The following is a 19331-nucleotide window of genomic DNA, read 5'->3' as shown; positions in this document are numbered from 1 at the left end:
CCTCTCTTGCAAAAAAAAAAAAAAAAAAAAATGATCGTCTACTCACAGCACAGTGGGGCTCAAGGAAGTATGGACTCAAGGTTTTCTACACATTTTTTGGGAAACTTCACGTGCTCTAATATTTGCAAAACTCAGAACAAAAGGCCTCTGGTTGCCTGTGATTTCCAGCTGATCATCTCCAGGCACCTTTCCTTGGGATTCTGAGGTAGATCACTCTTTGTTCCCTGTCTTTGTCCTGTGATAAATGAGATTTACTCCAACACCTCAACTCAGAGGAAATGGGAAATGCAATATTATGTTTTCCAGATGACCCTGAGTTCATTGGGACTTTTTAACCACTTTTTTTTTTACTAATCTGTTTTCACCAAGAGCACTGGAGATTGTAAACACACAATAATTAGACACACACTTACCGTATAGAGGACCTCCCATGCACCCCCCATGCCTTCCGCCTTGCCTGTACTCCTATACTGTATATGTAGATATTCTTTTCTGGCACCTGAACTAAGCTCCCAGAGGTACTATAAAAACCAAACTGATTTTTCTGAACTGTTACGATGACCTGGTCACATTTGGGTTATCTTTAAAACAAAATGTGTGTGTGTGTGTGTGTGTATGTGAGAGTCTCTGCTGACATTACTTTCATGTGTTTACCTTGGTGAGGTCTCGTCCACCAAATAACACACTAACCACTTGTGAAAGCTGTGAAAGGACAAATGATTTTCAGTTTGCTCTCCAAAAAGCTGATTTTATTTTTTTAATTATTATTATTAAATTGTTTTTTTTTTTTTTTTTTTTTTTTTTGCTTGGAGACTGGGAGACAGAGGGGAATCGGAGCTCCAAACTCTCCACATGTGAACAGCAACCACTCAGCAGCAGCAACACAAAGCTATTGTGGAGCCAGTCATAATCCCTTTGTATTTTGGGGTTTTGACATGCTTTATACGTGTCCTTTTTTGGGGGGTTAATTGGCAGTATTATAGAGTAGGAATAACTTGCACGTGTCTAGGTTATTTTTATTTTTATTTTTAGTTACATTTTATTTTAGTTACATTTACATGTTATGTTAGTTGATTCCTGTTTTTTTATTTTGTTATTTTTGTACCCTTTATTTACTGTGTGTCTTTTTTGTTATTTTGTATAGTATTTGACCTTTTTCACTTTTAGGTGTTCGTTGGTGGATTTAGTTTGATTGTGGGTTGATACCCTGGGTGTGTTTACGGGGTATGGCACTGGTTTGGCAGATGTGCTGAGTTTGACCCCACATCTAATAACATGGGTGTGTGGTTATGTGCTAGGCACTCACTGAACTCATTTTACCTCCCTTGGGAACAAAAGTGTTAGAACAAATCGTTTTTTTTTTTCTTTTCATTTGAGGAATGGTGTCTTCGATATAGGAAGCCTCTAAGCCTCCAAACTGTTATGACCGTTGGATGGGGATTGTACTTCTAGGGCGTGAGAGCTCGTACAGGTCCAAGAATCGTACAACAGATCACAGAACCGGAATACAACCGATTACAGAACCGGTTTTGTTTTTATTTTTTTTTTGTTTCCTCTCTACGTGCGTTTACAAGAATGACTAGTCGAGGTCCAGCATCATATTCCATGCTTCAAGCTTTTCTGTTTTTGTAAATTGCACCTCAGTCTGAGATGAATCTAGCGGTGAAAGACCCTAATCACCAGTACACTTGGATTCCTCTCCCTTCTTTGGGGCCCCAAGAGATGATTGAGAAGACGACCCCATATTAAACACATGAGCAAAAATATAAAACTATATCATAATGACTGTATATTCTGTGTATGGTCTTCTGCTCATTTATTTGAGGAGATTCAGTGCACAATTCTTCATCTTTTGCCACTTCAAGCTAAGATTTTTGCTTTATGTTTTATTAATTTCATTCTTCTATTCTTATTTTGTTAGTGTATGTTATGACTTTTAAGTAATGTTACATTACTGCCTATCTACTCCTCTGAAGTGGTGTTTTTTTTTCCTTCCCTCAGTAGAGCCATGGAAATACAGTATTATCCCCCAACAGGTGGAGCTTGGCAAGCTGGCCTCATTTAGTGGGTGGAGAAGAGGGAGGAGTGGGTTATGCTGAAGACAGTAGGAGTGGCAACCAAGATAGCTGAGAAGAGATGGGCGGTGTTTCAAATAGGATGAGAGTGAGGACAAAAGAATGTGGATGTATTCGACTGTAATGATAGGCTCTGGGAGACTTAGCGGTTTAGAGTAGAGATTCCTGGCGCAACCCATCTCTTCAGAAAACTCTGCGTGGATGTGTTTGTGGTGGTGTCTGTACACCATATAGTACATGTGTAAATATATCTATTTTTTTAACTTGAGATTTAATAAGCACACCTTGTGACTCACTTCAGTGCGTTTTCCAAGCCGACAGACCATTGAAAAGGGGGGGCAGAGAATCCCTGTCGCATCCAGATTTTGTCATTGCTTTAATAAGGACTTTTTCTAGGAGAATCCATTCTGAGTGTAGCTGGAGTCAGTGATTCTGTGGTGGTATGAGTTGTGATGAATGCAGTCAATTTAAGAATTTGACAGTGCTTTACGTGTGTATTGAATATTATTTGGGTCTCAAATGCCAAATGCCAGAGTTTTAAATGGTATGAAATGTATTTCACATTGGAAAAGTTCAGAGTTTACCAGCTCCCAGATTCCTCAACACATGACGAGAACACCAGGTGCCTTCTGCATCCTGCTGCAAGTGTTTAAGTGCATTTGCAGAGTTGGAATCACATTTTCTGTTTTGTGTTCCAAACAGTTAATATTTGGATGTGCAGTCGGTACAGCCTGCATTGGGCTCTCTGCTCGGTCCCCACAGTGGGAGTGCACTTCCCCTGGTGTTGCTCTCTATTCTGGATTTGTAACAAGGTGGCAGACATTGCACAAGCTTCAGGATTGTCCCTCAAAAAGGGACGCTCTTACCGCAGATCTGCAAGACACTTCAGTCGATAGATTTCATTTGATCTTTGGTTGCCTGATTCTCGCCCTTTAAAAGTATTTGGAGAAAGAAATGAAATGGCATTGTCAGCAATGGCACATTTTGGTACTCTTCCCATCATTTTCAGTAACATTTACTAAACATTGGCTGTCGTTCCCATTAAACGCCCTTTAAAAACCAGCCGAGAAGTCAGTCCACCCTGCAATTATAAGGAAGGACGGTAGCCTAAGTAACAGCATGGATTGCCGGGAGCAGAGTAATCTATCTCCTGATCTTCGTTCCGCTCCTCTCATTACTGTGCAATCATTCCTTGTGGGTAATAGGACACACATGGCCTCTGGGACCTCCGCTCCAGCACTCAGAGCAGTAGTGCAGACAAACTGCAACCCCATCCAGCTGCATCTGTTTATCTTCTTTCTCCCTTGCTGGATGTGTCTGCATTACTGCCTGCTTGCGCAGTAGGTGTGGAAGTGCACTAGCTTTAATTTAGGATGAAACATACCAAACTGAAGTAATTAAAGGAACTGCCACAAAAAAAGGTGGTTGAAAACTTGCTGAGACAATGCAGCCAGATAAACTTGGTGAGGAAGATGTCTGTCATGAGTGTGTGTGTATCTAATCCTTTTTTTGTGAGATTCATACTTTGTAACTCAAACCTACACTGTTTATATGTACTAATGCACAATGACCTGTGTATATTAACAGGGTAAATTTGCTTTTGAATTTATATCCCCTTGACATGTTTTGTAAGTCTCCCACAAAATGAGATTGAGTCTCCATTGGATGCCAGTTGATTGAGCTTGGATGATAGGGGTAATGTCCAGTTTTGTGCTTTATGACCTTGAGATGGATATCATTCATTCTGGAACCACAGTTTATGGTGTGACTGTAATGTTGGGCTGCTGATGAATGAACTGTTTAGGATGTCATGTCACCCAACACTTTTGGATCAGGTGACTTGAGGTGTCTATGTGCCATTCCAATGAGCCCCCATCCCCTCTAAATCTGTGCCCCGTCTTTGTCTGCCAGTCCCAGTTCTTTGTCCAAGACCCTAGCTAAGCACTATGACCTTTGATCTGAGAGATGTGCTCCTGGGTTCAAGATGAGAGAAAACAATAAACACTTGGTCCTTTTATTCTCTTGTTTGTTTTTAATTTTTTAAAGACAAGAAACAAAATTTACAAGTTTGAGGCTGCACACCAGTGTGTTTGTATGAGTGTGAATTGGTGAGGTTTTACAGTGTGTTTGCACATAAGCTAGCGTTTTGACACTTTAGGTACTGACTAAACTATAATCTTTCCTACTGAAATAAAACTACTTGAATTGTTAAACTCTTGCCTCTGACATTTTATTTTTCATTGAACTAAAGCATAAAGAACTGAAGTGGTTCTTTCTAAAATGAACCTGCAACAATGCACAGAGCCCCACACTGAGGCAGCACATCAGCTGGGAAGCAATCTGTCTCCCACACCAAGAGGCACTTAGATTGCTTGGTTCCGACCCGCTTTTCTTGGAGGTGAACTGTTGCCTTTGTCCCCGCTTCTTTACTACTGTGGCAGCGTACGCTCTGTCCACTCCATAAATCACAATGTATTGGATGCACTGATGCAATGAAAAGAACACAAACAGAATGAATTATATACTTTCTGTAATTCCAACTTGCTGCTGTTTTACTTTGATATCATGCCTGCTGGACTGTTTTTTTCCTCCTACATAGAAAACTTTTTTCACCAGCTATACAGGTGTGAAATGTGTCACTGTGCCAGCTTATTAAGTAAATAGCATTTAATGGAATAATTGTCATTGCTTAATGACTTCCTGATGTTTACTTGAGATTCACAAGAGTGTGTCTGCTGGCTCAACGTGATGAAATCTAAACTGTAATAACACTGAATTTTACTTATTGAAAGATATTTTTTGTGTCAACCACAATTTTCCAGTTTCCAGAGGCCATGCTCCTTAGCTGACATTCACTTCCTGTGACTGATGGCATGATGAGGAAAAACATGATTGTGAGCAAAGGTATTACTTTTTTTTTATAACTACTGATGCTAATGTTCACACTACAGTTACATGTGTGATGGGTTAAATCAGATCTGTGGCAGGCTGTTTTATTCCTGTGTATTAGGTACAAACACATACAGTGTATCTGCTGTGGGGGTAACCCACAGACAGGCCTTGCAGCAAGAGGTGTCAACTTTGTGGGCGGACAGACATCTTCATTGAACAGAAGGAGGGCGGCTTGAGGGACGTTCATCCTCCTCTCAGTGCTCTTAGCAAAGGTTTTTAGAAAGGAAAGATGTCTACACTAAGCCTGTATATGGGGGGAGCTGTGGAAGGGAAGTGTTGCCAAAACAAGGTCAAGATTGTCCTGGAAAGGGAGCCACTTTTGGAAGATTACTGGGATTATGTGTAAAGCCTGTCCTGGCAGGCCTCTCTGCCTCATGTGGCTCTCAGACCGACGACTCCTACATGTGCAGTACAGCTCCCACATACCCATGAAATTGTCGCCGGGTTATTTGTTGGCCATTGACTAACAGACTCACAGTGTTAATTCACACTGCAGCAATATCAGAAAACTGTTTTTAATTTGATATAAAATGCAGAATGCGGGTGCTGCACGTAGTTCAAATATTACATCAATGCGGATGGAGCATGCAAGACTCCACTTTGAATATAAAGTGGTACACCACTACCCCCTGGTGTGCAGATGGTAACCATGCATGAACATGAGAGAAGGGTCAAATGAAATTTTACGTATTGTGCGTTCGAGGTGGAATTAAATGACTGCTTGTGTGACATGAGCGGTTTGTTTTGTGTGAAGCTACAGTAATGTGTGTTGGTCTGTATCCTTGTGATTTTGACACCAAAGAGAATGTACCCTCCCACCTTCCATCTCTATTCATTGTTATGCCAGTTGCTGTTACCTTGGACAACTTTTATGCCTCACATCCATTTACACAGCTGGGTATGTAGAGATGCAATTTGGATTGCTTGCTCAAAGATACAATGGAAGTGTCCCACCTGGACTCCCCCCTGCAACCTTCAGGTGACAAATACAGTTCCTTGACCACTGCACCACACTGCCACCTCACAAATTTTAAGACTTGAATACCGAAAGTCACCCTACAAAGCAAATACAGCGCACATTTAATATTTGTTACATTTATAATCTATATGTTAAAAATAAAGGCTCACACTTTAAAGTAATAAAATGATTTTTCATAAAGGAAAACCTTTTATAAAAGGTTTATCAACATTTTTGGAGCACCCCAAAACAAACTGGCTTACAAAAACAGTCGATGTTAATTAGAAGCACGGTAGAGGTATGTCACAGCATCCTTGCTCAAGAAAAGCATTGTCTTGTTAACGTTATTTGGCAGCAATTGATCGTTTCCGTTCACACATATCTGAGACGCTAAGGAACTGACGGCGTCTAATCGACTTCAGTTTGTACAATTAATTCGGTGATATTGTATGGATATCGGGGTAGTCTTCTGTACATGATTTAAATGAAACATAAGGGTGCATTTTCACTTTAAGGGATGAGGCGGCGTGGAATTTTTGCATGAGGAAGTGTGTATCCAGGAGTAAAGAGGGGGGAACAGCAGAGGATAAGACAGAGAAGGGGAACGCTAGAAGTGTAAGATAATAGATTACACAGAACATCTATAAATCTCCTCTATTTGACAATTTAACATTTTTGGACAGTGACGGGTACTGGTTCTCCAGCGGTGACGAGAAGGCAAGTCAATGCATCATACTGAACGTGCAACATCTTGATAGCTAGCTAGCTAGCCACATAGACCGAACGGAAAATACTCTTGCCGGTTAGCTCATACGGCAGAAATGAAATAATTGGCAAATGTTATGTAGTTAGCTGTGTAATCTCAAAATATGTAATGTGCCACTTACCTAGCAGCTCTATATATTCTGTTATTGTGTCAGCGGGTTGCTGAGCCATAGTTTCGAGCACAATGTAGCTAGCCAGCGAGTTATCAGCAAATTATAAAGCCAATGTAATGTGGTGCAGCTAGCTAGCAGGCAGCTAACTAGCAAGAATTGACGTGGTTTCATGGGTGCAGAGAACATCCTCTGTGGAGGCAGCTAACGTTAGCTAGCTAGCTGTGAATGAATGATTTCAATATTTTGATTTTACGTCGGTCAGAGGCAATCGATTCAATTCTCCAGACGCTTTTATAGTGGTTGGCGACTAATAAAGCCTGCTAGGTTGTGAAGAACCTATATCATGGCTAGCTAGATAACGTCGGATATAGTAGATAGCGTGCTAGGTATCTGTAAGTTAAATGTCTCCGCATAACATTTAAACAAGGGAGGTGCTTTAATTTTTGTTTCATAGCTTGCTAGCTAACCATTGGAAGAAATGGCGTCAGTGTTTGACATTGTTCGCTAGCTAACGTTATTTAACCAACTCGGTAGCTATTCAGAAGATGTATTTCTCTTTTCTCTTAAAATGCGTTAGTTAGCCAGTCGGCGAGCCAGCTGTCGAGCGTCAGTCAGATAAGGTAAGCTATCTTGCTATGTGCGTTTTGGTCTAATCGTACGAATGCAGAATGCAGAGTTACATAAGTTGTACCGATAGCCGTGGATTGCAAGGGAACTCAACCCGGGCACTGCAGTCGCTTTACTGGGTGGGAAAATTCGCCGGCCCGCAGGGATTGCAGGCCGCTACAACCTGGTGGGGACGAGTTATGACACGGTACTGGTAATGCTAGCAATGAAAGCAGTGAATGAAAGACCGAATTGTACGGGTATCCAGCAGCTAGCAAACTAGCTCGTGCTTGCGTGGCTCCTTTAGTGGTTTAGCTAACATTAGTTTGCTAGCTGGTGAACAGAAACGAGTGACTTTTACTCTATTACATTAATTTAATATATGCAGTGCGGTTCATGGTCCTTCTTGATTTATGAAACTAATGCATGCAAATTCATGTCCAATTTGACTAGCGCGTTAGTTAGGTTGTTGAAACCTTACTGATATGCTCGACCCTTTTCTGGTTACTGATGTTGTGTATGTTGTGGCTACTGTAGCTAGCTAGCTAGCTCTTTAGTTGCAAATGAAACGTGACGCTCTTAAATCTTCAGGAAGCCACTAGGAATAGCTAATGGGGCAGTCAGGTAGGTATATACACTAACGTTAACAAGTGTAACCATAGTTTATGCCATCCGTTGGTCGGCAAGCTATACATCGAGATTTTAGATAAGGCAGAAAATGGTCCGTATATCACTCGCTGGCTTAAGAGGAAGCAGCGAATCAAGTGTTTTCCTACATTCGATTGTAATGCTAACATTCATTGAGCATGTGCAAACCTGGCAAAATACTTTGCTTTTAATTTAAATGAAAATTGTACGGTATAGAATCAGGAGTAAAATATTCCCTTCAAATTCAAAGGAGCGGCAGTGTAGCATAGTGGTTAAAGGAGTCGGACTTGTAACCGAAAGGTTGTCGGTTTGATTCCCCACTGGGGCACTGCTGCTGTACCTTTGGGCAAGGTACTTAACCCACAATTGCATCTGTGAATATCCAGCTGTATAAATGGATAACATTGTTTAAAAAACTGTAACCTATGTAAGTCGCTCTGGGAAAGAGCGTCTGCTAAATGGCGATAATGTAATGTAAAATTCCAGTTAGTTACATCACTGAAATGGAGTTTGTCAGTCAGCTCCCTGTACATTTACACTTAAAGCAACCCGTCCTGCAAAGCAACATTTCTCACTTTCGCATGGTGATACCTTCCCACCTAAGCCTACATCTTACTGGTGAACGCAACAGCATTCTACTTTGAAGGTATCTGTAAGATGTCTAGTCTACTGGTGGTACGTCCTGTTAGAAGAGTATTGGAAAAGTGGAACAAATCCGCACTCTCAGTTGTTATGCATGGAAGAGGAAAACCATCAACAATAACGTATTTTAAAACTTAGTATTTTATACTGCATTGTCAATAAGTGAACTTAGTATTTGAAAAGTAAGTTGTCCTTTTGCAGAGCTGAACTCAGAACCAGTTAACCACACAGGGATAATTTGGAGGGAGGTGAGGTGGGAGACGGAGAGTTCAGTAAATCACAAGGGAGAAGGCCAGAAGACCTGATTTGCACTCTGTGGCCACTGATACTTCTCTCTCCACTGTTTGCCTTTTGGGTGTTTTTATCTGTTTGCCTTTGGTCATTAACTCTCTCTGTCTTTCTTGATAATGCAGTATTGGCTCACTGGGAAGTTTAGTGGGACCACATTCTTCCCCCCCCCCCCCCCCCCCCAGAAATGAATTTAAAAAATCCATTCAAAAAATCCCGACCTTTATGAGTATAACCGTCACTCTCAGCAGCGAGGGGAACCAGCTGGGAGACATTCCATTGTCGAGCATTCATGAGGCATCTCTCAGGTCTGCAGTCTGCTGCCCCTGTCTGGACTCCAGGTTAACGTGAGCATAGGCTGGTCCTATGTCAGTGTTTTGTATTCAGAAGGACAGGGAGGGCATCTTTCTCATTATACTAATGACAAAAAGGTTCATGTGTCATGAGAAAGCATTTTCTCCTCTCTGTTGAAAGGCTGTCACCTCTTTCATTGTCAGATTGTCGATACCAGGTAGTTCCCATCTCCATTTTTGCATCCTCTAAAAATGCAAGGGAATGATCCATATTGGTCTGATTCTTAAGATGCTTGACAGGCTGTTTAGCAGATTAAGTTGCTTGGGTCATTCTTTTTTGAGTGTTTTCCTGCTAGTGATCTGCCTTGTCAGACGTGCAGCTTTGTACCGGTAGTACTGCAGACAGTATGGTGTTTGGTACTTACAGGCAGGCTGGGTGCTGGAGCTGTAGACAGACTGTGCTGTAGCAGAAAGTCTGACAGATAAGAACCTTAATCTTTGTGAAGAAATCTGGCACATGGCACCACAGGAAAGCAGCATAATACATTATGCAAAATGAAAATCATGCTGGAAACTGCTGAAAGTGTGAATTCAGTGCAGTGCGAAAATTTATACACATGATCACCTGTTCTGTATTTTCCAGCAGTTTGTATATTCCCACTGACCAGTTGCGTGATCTCACAGGACCGAAATGTTGCTGGCTAAAGCAGTTTAAACCTCACCTTGCTTGATTTTGACATGGGTAGAGATGGATGGAAAGATGACACGACACCTATGTCCATCATCTCTTGTCTCCTTGTGATCTTGTCTTTCTGGGACGACTGAATGAGTCTGATGATAATCAGAGTAAGAGAGAGCATAAAGAGACCAGGGACAGCACAGCACTGTCTCGCACTTCCATACTGTGAGCAGGCAGAAGAGTGCTGCACCTGTCAAATGCAGTTTCTGTTAGGGGTGCCTCATACACTGGGATAGATTTTTCTGAGTGGATTAATGGTGACTGATGAGAGTTCCGGTACTCCTTCCTTGTACGTGCAAGCATTCTCAAGACTGCTGCATGTTTATCAGTATCATTTGTGTTAATTATGGCACACAGTTGCAGTAACAATCATAAACATCCTCCTGCTGTTTTATGCTGACTGCTTGGCTTTTTTGTGGCCATTTATTCCCCGTAAAGCTTTGAATCTGTCCCAGTATGCTGTTTTAAAATGAGGGTAATTTCTCTTAAGCTGGCATCTTTTCTTTGTCAGTTCAGCTTCTCTGTGTAGTTAATTTTTGCACTGGCAACTCAAATGTAGGTGTGTGGTCCAGTGTATGCTATTTTTAACTGAATCAAGTTTATTTAATTAGACAGGAACATTTCGCTTAGAGCTTCTTAGATCATTTGAATTAGCCTTGTAATTAAGTTTCCTGTGTGATGCTGATTAAAGCAAGGGTCAAAACTTGGCCAGACTGAAATAGTTTTGGAAGAGAGAGAGCAAATTAAAATTAATACTGCTTGGAGGGAGGGATTTTGATGATTTTTGCTCACCTTTTCTGCCATCTGTATTATCGATCCCTTACCCGTAACCCTGTCCCTGTTCCGACAGTTGACCAGGGACGGCCGGAGCGAGAGTGAGGGAGAGGGTGCCGGTCACACAACAAAGGGGGGGGGAGGGCCGAGAGCAGTGCCATGTCCCAGGGGTAAGACGAAGGCAGCCAGAGTCAGAGCCGGGAGCGGACGGAGACATGAAGCTGAAGCAGCGAGTGGTTGTCCTGTGCGCCGTGCTGCTGCTGCTGGGACTGGCGAAGGTCTTCCTGCTGGACGGGGGCGAGGGCTCGGCGGCCAGCCGGAGGGACCTGCGCGCCTTCCGGAAGATGGAGGCGGGGCTGCAGCTGGCCAAAGGGGCGCGGCTCACCCACACCTTGCAGTCGCCCTGGGAGGTGGCGGCGCAGTGGGTGGGGCCCCGGGAGGTGTACCCGGACGACACGCCGGAGATGGCGGCGGTGCTCACGGCTCTCGCCAGCGCCCGGGTGGAGAGAGCTGACGTGGGCTACAAGGGCACCCAGCTGAAGGCCCTCTTAGTGCTGGATGGTGGACAGAAGGTGGTCTTTAAGCCCAAGAGGTGAGATCCAAAGCTGAAGACAAAGAGTCAGATGCATGTGTCATTTTGCTGCCCTCACAGGAGCAAAAGGACTCTGCTTTCAAGCTTGGCATTATCGGTGACCTAGAAAGACAGTAAGGTTTTGGGGCCAGCCACAGCATTTCTTGTCATTGTGACACTTAAATACAAAGCGTATTTTGCGATAATGGCATAGCATTATTTAGAACAATCCTGCCTCTCAAAAAAAAAAAACAAAAGTTTTGGGATAATGGGAGAATGGCATAGCAATCTCCCCTTCAATAAACCCAAAATTTTCTGAGCAATGCCATTTCAATATGGTATAGCACATGTAGAATGGTTCTAGGTATAGAATGTGCAGTGCTTAGTGATGATTATGGAGAGATACTTGTTCTTTGTTGTCAGTTACAAGTTTGCTGCTCCTATGATATGCTAGGCATTGTGGGTGATGTTGAATGTGTGAGTACCAGTTAGCATGTAAAGTATGATCCGAATATACTGTGGAAGGGTTTTGTGCCAGCTAGTTTGATCAGTGTTCAGTTTATGATTAGTCATCTTGGACAGTTGTGTACAATCTACAGAAGACTAAGAAAAAGGGCTTGTAACCCAAACGTTGCTGGTTCATTTCTCAGGTTAGCCATTGCTGTTGTACCCAATGGGCATTGCACATATCCTGAATCACCTCAGTAAATATCCAGATGTGTAAATGCATATTATCTAAAAATTGTAGTTTATGGATGTAGTTTATGGTTTCTGAGTAAGATCATCTGCCACCAGTAGACAAAGTAACTTTTCAGTCTCTAAATGTCACTAAGTGTCCCGTTCTGCACATTTGTACATCATTAATTCAATTTACACCTTCATTTTAAATACTTAAATGAAAATGTTAAGAAGTTATATTATGTAGCTATGTATGTTGTGTGTGCTTATTGCTGTTTGTCTGTGTGTGTGTCTACGTGTATGTTACTGTATGCATTTGGGTTGGCTTCTGCTGCTTTACAGACTCATTTGAATTGCATATGTGCCTGGTCTCCTCTTTCAGGTACAGTCGCGATTATGTGGTAGAGGGGGAGCCATATGCAGGTTACGACAGACACAACGCTGAGGTGGCGGCCTTTCACTTGGACAGGTATTTCACCTGTGAGCCTCTTGCTGGCTTTTTTGAAGCGGTAACTAAGTTCATGCTGTCTTGCTGTTTGCCATGATGGGAATGTAATTGAGGACACAAAACAGAATTACATTATACGTTCTTAGAGGTTATGTTAAGGTTTTCACCTTGATATGTTTATAGCATAACTATTTTTGTGTCACGACACCCCCACTCTGTCTACCAGGATCCTTGGTTTCAGGAGAGCTCCTCTAGTGGTCGGGAGGTTTGTGAACCTGCGCACAGAGATCAAGCCAGTGGCTACAGATCAGCTCTTGAGCACTTTTCTCATGCAGGGTGAGTCTCCACCCCCTCCATCAGATAATGTAGGTTAACTGTTATGTAATATCTGTGGAACTCATGGTATACAATTTTTCTGCTTCCACTCATGAAATATGTTAACTCGAGTATTCTCAAGTATTACTGTGTGTATACGTAACCAATGATTGCACAACCACATGCAAAGTGAGCTTGCGAAGTGAGTAGTTTCAGTTTATGGAATGTCACCTTTTTCAGGAGTTGTTAGGATTTCAGGAGTTTTTCCAGGATTTTCTATTTATATGTATAGGGGAAGCAAAGGAAGAATCAAGAACTGTAGCAACAGTAACTGTTTACCCTTGTGCAATATAATATTGAGTCCAAACTTCATCTTTTTTAAGTGAGTGCCTTGCAAATTCAGACAGTGCTACCTGTCTGAAGGCAATGGTGTCTCTTGTGTCTTGTAGACCGGCTACATGCCCTGAGGATCTTCATAGTTGCAGTATTCACTTTTGATGTGTACCCGCATACCCCAGTTGGGTCATATCAACCGTAAAATGTAAAATAAAAATGGATTTGGCGAAGTTGCTATAAAGTTTTATATATATGCTTGTGTTATATCGCATTCTGAGGAGTCCGTTTTTCTCTGATACTGTTTCACAATAATGCAGAAGAGGCATACTGATATTTTAAGCATGTAAACTTATTTTCTGGAGATATTAACCTTCAAATTTTTGGATAGACTGCCTCAGAAGTTGCTGTGAATATATTCTGGGGGAAAAACATGACTCTTATAAAGCTCATGATCAGAATGGAATTTGTTTATAAGGAATTGCACTGTGCTTGGGAAAAATATTTAAATATATGAATTATTTATTGAATGTTTGCTTGAAGGGTTTACATTTGGGATTAAGTGTTTTATATCTTTAAATGTTGACTTTTGGAGTAATGTTCTTTACTTCATCACCTTACTTTTGTTTGTCTCCCATCCTGTTCTGGGAGCAATCAGAAAGGAAAATAATTCTTCTGTTTGTTTTAGAATTGGAATTTACTCCACAAACAGCTTCATTTCAACACACATTTCTTTTTACAATGCAGTGTAGTCCTTCGCTAATTACAGTAACAATGGAGTGCTTTATATAGTTTATTTCAAGCATATCTTAAAGCTTTAGAGTGAAGTGGGAGTGGTTTGCGTTCACCACCACTACCAGACACCAAGCACTAATAAGCACAGCCTCACTTAGCCTCAGCCATCTGGCAGAAGACTGGTATGGCTCCTGGCGTCTTGACTGACTGTCAGCTTAACATGAATTTGGATAAAGAGCATTGTCAAAAAGAATGTGAATACTGCTTTGATTCTGGGTTTATGACCAGAAGAACATGGGTTTGAGTCAGTGGGGACACTGTTGACATGCACTTGTTAAATACAACAATATTTGTAAACAGATTCCAATTTGGGTAAGTGATTTAGTATGAAGCCTTGTCTTAGCAGTGCAAAGTAATTTCATTGTTATTAAAGAAAACATTTTGGTGGCTAACCCTTACCCTGGACTAATTAACTCTTTAATGTAAAGAGACATGTATATACATATATATGTATATTCATTCATCAGAGTGGACCTCTGAGGCATGCTCAGATTTCACGGGTCCAGAATCTGTTCCACACATATTCCCTCCATACACACGTATGTCACATAAACCCAGTTACAATGCAATTACTAGCACAAACCCAGTCCCAGCAGCTCCACTCATGACGTGTGACCGTCTCTTTCAGGGAACAACACCTGCTTCTACGGCAAGTGCTACTACTGCCGTGAGAGCGAGCCGGCGTGCGCTGAGGGGGAGGTGATGGAGGGTTCTGTCACCCTCTGGCTCCCAGATGTGTGGCCCCTGCAGAAGCACCGGCACCCCTGGGGACGCACCTACAGAGAGGGCAAACTGGCCAGGTGAGGCAGCCTTCTTTACCGAGTGCTCCGGAAGCTGAGGCGCACTGTGTGTTGAGCACAGTGTCAGAATGACGAAGCCCATGTGGGGCTGCACAGAAATGCTGTGGGGTTATTTCACATTGTTTTGACGGTGCCCTTTGAAATGGACTTGTGCTTTGAACTGGTGGTAATTGTGCTGTTTCCAGAGTGAGGGTAAGGGTGCGTGCCTTGTTCTGAGCAGAGCTTTCCCATGTGTTCCCTCAGGTGGGAGTACGATGAGAGCTACTGTGAGGCTGTCAAGAAGATGCCCCCCTATGACGCGGGCCCCAGGCTCCTGGATGTCATCGACACGGCCATCTTTGACTACCTTATCGGGAACGCCGACCGCCATCATTACGAGAGCTTCCAGGATGATGGAGGCGCAAGCATGCTCATCCTTCTGGACAATGCCAAAAGGTGCGTTAAGCTGATCCTTTTTGGTGCTCAAGGTGACTATACTTGCAATGGTTCTCTCCTTTAGGTTACGAGCTATAGGGAGCATGGGTTTTCTCGGACAGGGCACAGTCTACGTTGGGAATATCACTATCCCCTGAGATGCATCAGTCATCAGACAGTAGAATTCTACAACTAAAATAAAATTGAGAAAGTGAGATCTCAAGTCAGTTAGAGCTCAGCTTGTCAATAGTAAAATTCAGATGAGGCAACATTGTAGTTAATAAAAAAAAAGGTCATTGTTTAATTACAACAACGAAGACAGACATTGACAAAATGAAATGAACTAGAAAAACTCAAAGAAAGGCAAATGAAACGAATTGGTGGATAAACGATGAATAAGGCTATAGTATCCATATGTCATTCAATGGAAAGCAGTCTCTCACTCATTTTTCAGAGGCCATTCTTCTGTCTTTGTCTTCCTCTATTGCCTCCTTCTGCCCCCCCCCCCCCCCCCCCCCCCCCCCTTTGTATGTAAACAGGGTGGAATAAACTCATCCATGTCTGATGTAGATCTGTTATTGATGAATGTATTGCCATATGAAACGGTCAGTGCTGCTGTTGCTAAACTGACTGTTCATTTTCTTTCCTGTTTGCAGCTTTGGAAATGCAGCCCTTGACGAGAGGAGTATTCTGGCCCCGCTGTATCAGTGTTGCATGTGAGTACACATACACACACACACACACACACACACACACAGATTCAGACAGCCAGAGAGAGTGTCTCTTGGGTCAGTTAATCCACTCTCCATCCCTCTTTGTCCTTCTGAGATGAGTTTACTGGTCAGCCCTAATTTGCATCGACACCCCCCACCCCCCGCGCTATGTGGATATGAGCTCATGCTCATTCACTTCAGCCATTTACTATGTAACTACCAACTATCACTCACTATATCCATCAGCAGCATCATCCATATCAAAGGATGTACTGCAGGCACGCTAACTCAGGTCAGATATTATTTGGTATTTCCCCTTGTTAAATATCATTACATAAATTTGATTTGCCTGCTTGCATTTAATTTAGTTGATGATTTCCAGCGTGCTGTGTCAATTGCTGTTCTGGTAAACATGTGTAGGGAACCTGCCTGTCCTCAGAAAGGGCATAATTTATGTTGAGGACATGGCTGTCCTCAAAGAGGACACCATTTATGCAATATTGCTATTACCTGAGAAGCACCTGTCATTTGGTGAGCGTAGTTATTTTGCAACGAATATCAAATTTAATAACGTGAGATCCCTGTTTGAGCTCAGTTTGTTGATGCAAAGTACAGACAAGACAATGATGTAATTAATATGTTGGTTAATATTAATAAAATGAGTTTAACAATGAAGACAAACCCATGGTGAAACGAAACCAGCTAGACAAAGACAAACTACATCTGCAAACTATCTAAAACAAGACAAACGTGAAATGAATTAATGAATAAATGAGGAATACAGTTATAGTTGAAACAGAATATAAATATGTAAAGCAGAAGGTGAAAGAAAGTACAAAACCTATGAGTTCGAGTTCAGAGAAGGAAACGAACAGCTGGAAGTCTGGCTGCAGGAGATCATAGAATAAGTGCATTCTTACATTAGCTGACAAATACTGATGGGATGTGGGTTTGTCTGCATAATTCAGATGATATGATGAAAGCTTGACTTAACTGGTTGACAGTTAATCAGTCTCATGCAAGCAGTTGTAATGGGGCATAAAAAATGACTAATGTATGAATCGTGTGTGTGTCGTGTACGTGTATGTGTACATCACCATATCAGCTGTATTCGCAACACGATTATTAAACAACGTTTAATACTTGATGGGTTACTGGAGTTGTCCATTAGCTCTATTAGTGAATCTCCAGTAACCTCTTGACCGTTGTTGAAGTTCCCAGCTGCACATGGATGGCTGGGCAACAGAATGTATTGTGCTTAATTTAAGAAAACACACAGTGTTGTTTTATGGCTGTCTTAATGAGCCTGTGGAGGGTAAGAATTGTCTAGAACACCTGTAGTCCTAGATATTTAAAAAAAAAATACATATTTTTATATTTCCTATGTGGTTTGGAACGCATACATTTCACAAAATTCCCTTCATTTCTACCATACCAGTCATCTGCCTCCACCTCTTAAACCATTAGAGCAGACATTAACAATGAATGAGCAGTTTGAGTGGAAAAATAGGTTAGACAACTACCATCACAAGCTAAACTCTGAATCAATACCAATGGTGTTTCAGCAAGGTTCCCCACAAGGTGTCAGTGTTTTCTTTGTAGAAACAACGTTAGAAGACAGAACAGAATAATAGGTCATTTTTGATAATAGGGAATAATCTTTGTCTAAGCACAGTGCTGTGCCGAATTGCATGTCTGTGCCGGTCAGTTGGTCTGCTTCTCCATGTAATGAACTGTGTAGTATGAACTGTGTTTTCACTTGCCTCAAAAGAACTGTCCTGAACTTTTTTGTGAGATTGGTCTATTGTACCTCACTTGTAAGTCGCTTTAGATAAAAGTATCTGCCAAATGAATAAATGTAAATGTAAATGTCTGACAGCTAGCTATTTCGGGGGAAGCTGTGTTGGGGGGTGTGTGCAGGTGTCAGGGGCGTGTTGTATAAGAGGATGTCTCGGGTGTTGAGCGCGGTGCTGTCCCTCTGTCCTCAGGATACGCGTGTCCACGTGGAACCGTCTCAACCTGCTGCGGAGCGGAGCCCTGAGCGCCGCCATGCGACAGGCCACGGCGCACGACCCCATCGCCCCCGTGCTGGCCGAGCCTCACCTGGCCGCCCTGGACCGCCGGCTCATCGGCATCCTGGCCACCGTGCGGCAGTGCATAGAGACGCAGGGCCCCGACAACACCCTGATCGAGGACCGCATGAACCTGCCGCACCCCTAGGGACAGGGGCACAGTGAGGAGCGGGGGGCTGGGAGACACGGAGTCCGGACGTTAACGCCAACCCCCCCGGCGCCACAGTGCAGATGGGGCAGGCTAGTGCCCCACAGATCACACTGACAGAGAGAAGAGAGGGGTAGTGAATGAAGGAGTCAAGTGGACACATTTTAAAGCGCTCTGATTCTCCACCCCTCTCACCCACTGATGCAACAGAACAGATGTCCCAAGCGGTAAACTTTTAGTAACCGTAGCGGGTGTTTTTAAGTGTGAACATGGGGAATGCCAAAGTTTCTGATTCAGAGCCTCTTCAGAAGAGTACCGTCGCCATTGGAATTACTGTTGTAGACTCAGGACTCATTGAGCCAGGGAAATCGGAGGCCTTAGTCCCAGTGTGCTCACAGTGACATGCACTTGTGCCAGGAATAAACACTGAATAAACACTCTTCAGACAGACGTCTGTGGAGAGGAGAGTGGGGGAGCGAATTCTCCCACATTGAGAATGACCGATGTGAGCAAAGTCTGCTTGCAGTGTTGAAGAGTGAATCTATGAACTGAACGTGTACAGTACTAATTGTGAAATAATATTAATAAATAAGGATTGTAATAATAAGAATAATAATATTAAAAGAAACCTAATATAGTGTCAGATTTAATTACAGTACTGTATATTGAGATGGGGTGGGGTTTGGGTTGGGATTGGGGTTGGGGGAATGAGGAATGGGGGCATTAGGGTTGGGTTTGCTGCTGATCTCCAGGTAGGACCATGGACATTTTGGGGCAGGGTAAAGTATGGAAGGTACTATAAGGGCTTAATAAGGAACCTTTTCTTTATTAAAGATTAAATGTTTAAATTTGTATCTGCCTCGTCATTAAAACTGGAATTAATTGTGGGTTTTAATTAAATTAAAGTTCCATTAAAGTTCCATTTTTGCCAGGTCTATATATATAGTACAACGTATAATACAACATCTATATATATATATAGTACAACACATAATAACATATGTAATTCATTTTTCTCCTCAAGGGCTTGGACAGATTTTGGTAAGACCTGCCTTGATGATTGGCATGGATCAGTATGGGCTGTGGTAGCTTGTGCAAACAGTATCCTGGGTTTTTGCTGATTTTTCCCCAATACCTTGTTTTCTAAATTAATGCAGTCATTTTTGTGGTTTCACCAGAAGTTGTAATTAA

At 42.4% G+C, this 19331-nt stretch overlaps 2 protein-coding genes across 4 annotated transcripts in view; both read left to right on the top strand.

Annotated features, from left to right (window-relative positions):
• ralgps2 (Ral GEF with PH domain and SH3 binding motif 2) overlaps positions 1-607 on the top strand; it is a 57995-nt gene extending 57388 nt beyond the window's left edge. Inside the window, exon 19 of the mRNA XM_036518083.1 lies at positions 1-607. This exon is cut by the window's left edge and continues 692 nt beyond it. The gene's annotated coding sequence lies outside the window, so the exon portion shown is untranslated.
• Positions 608-6355: 5748 nt separating this feature from the next.
• On the top strand, positions 6356-19067 carry fam20b (FAM20B glycosaminoglycan xylosylkinase). 3 transcript variants are annotated; one of them, XM_036521700.1, is made up of 8 exons: positions 6356-6600; positions 10930-11445; positions 12485-12571; positions 12777-12886; positions 14622-14793; positions 15037-15228; positions 15864-15923; positions 17909-19067. In XM_036521700.1, exons 2-8 carry the CDS (start codon positions 11069-11071, stop codon positions 18138-18140), a joined length of 1230 nt encoding a protein of 409 aa, XP_036377593.1. In that variant the 5' UTR covers positions 6356-6600; positions 10930-11068; the 3' UTR covers positions 18141-19067. The 3 variants fall into 3 exon arrangements, with proteins under 3 accessions (XP_036377593.1, XP_036377594.1, XP_036377595.1); XM_036521701.1 differs by lacking the exon at positions 6356-6600 and adding an exon at positions 7350-7483; XM_036521702.1 differs by lacking the exon at positions 6356-6600 and adding an exon at positions 7928-8093.
• Positions 19068-19331: the final 264 nt, after the last annotated feature.

This window comes from Megalops cyprinoides, chromosome 2, assembly GCF_013368585.1.
Source record: "Megalops cyprinoides isolate fMegCyp1 chromosome 2, fMegCyp1.pri, whole genome shotgun sequence".
In the NCBI taxonomy this organism is placed as follows: domain Eukaryota; kingdom Metazoa; phylum Chordata; class Actinopteri; order Elopiformes; family Megalopidae; genus Megalops; species Megalops cyprinoides.
Note: the sequence above shows the minus strand (reverse complement) of the source record. Positions and strands in the feature narration are given on the sequence as shown.

Bases quoted from the DNA above. Each gene is read 5' to 3' on its own strand.
- fam20b (XM_036521700.1), top strand. From the start codon at position 11,069: ATGAAGCTGAAGCAGCGAGTGGTTGTCCTGTGCGCCGTGCTGCTGCTG. The intron at 12,887-14,621 runs GTGAGTCTCCAC...CGTCTCTTTCAG, and splicing joins GAGCACTTTTCTCATGCAGG to GGAACAACACCTGCTTCTAC. The intron at 15,924-17,908 runs GTGAGTACACAT...CTCTGTCCTCAG, and splicing joins CCGCTGTATCAGTGTTGCAT to GATACGCGTGTCCACGTGGA.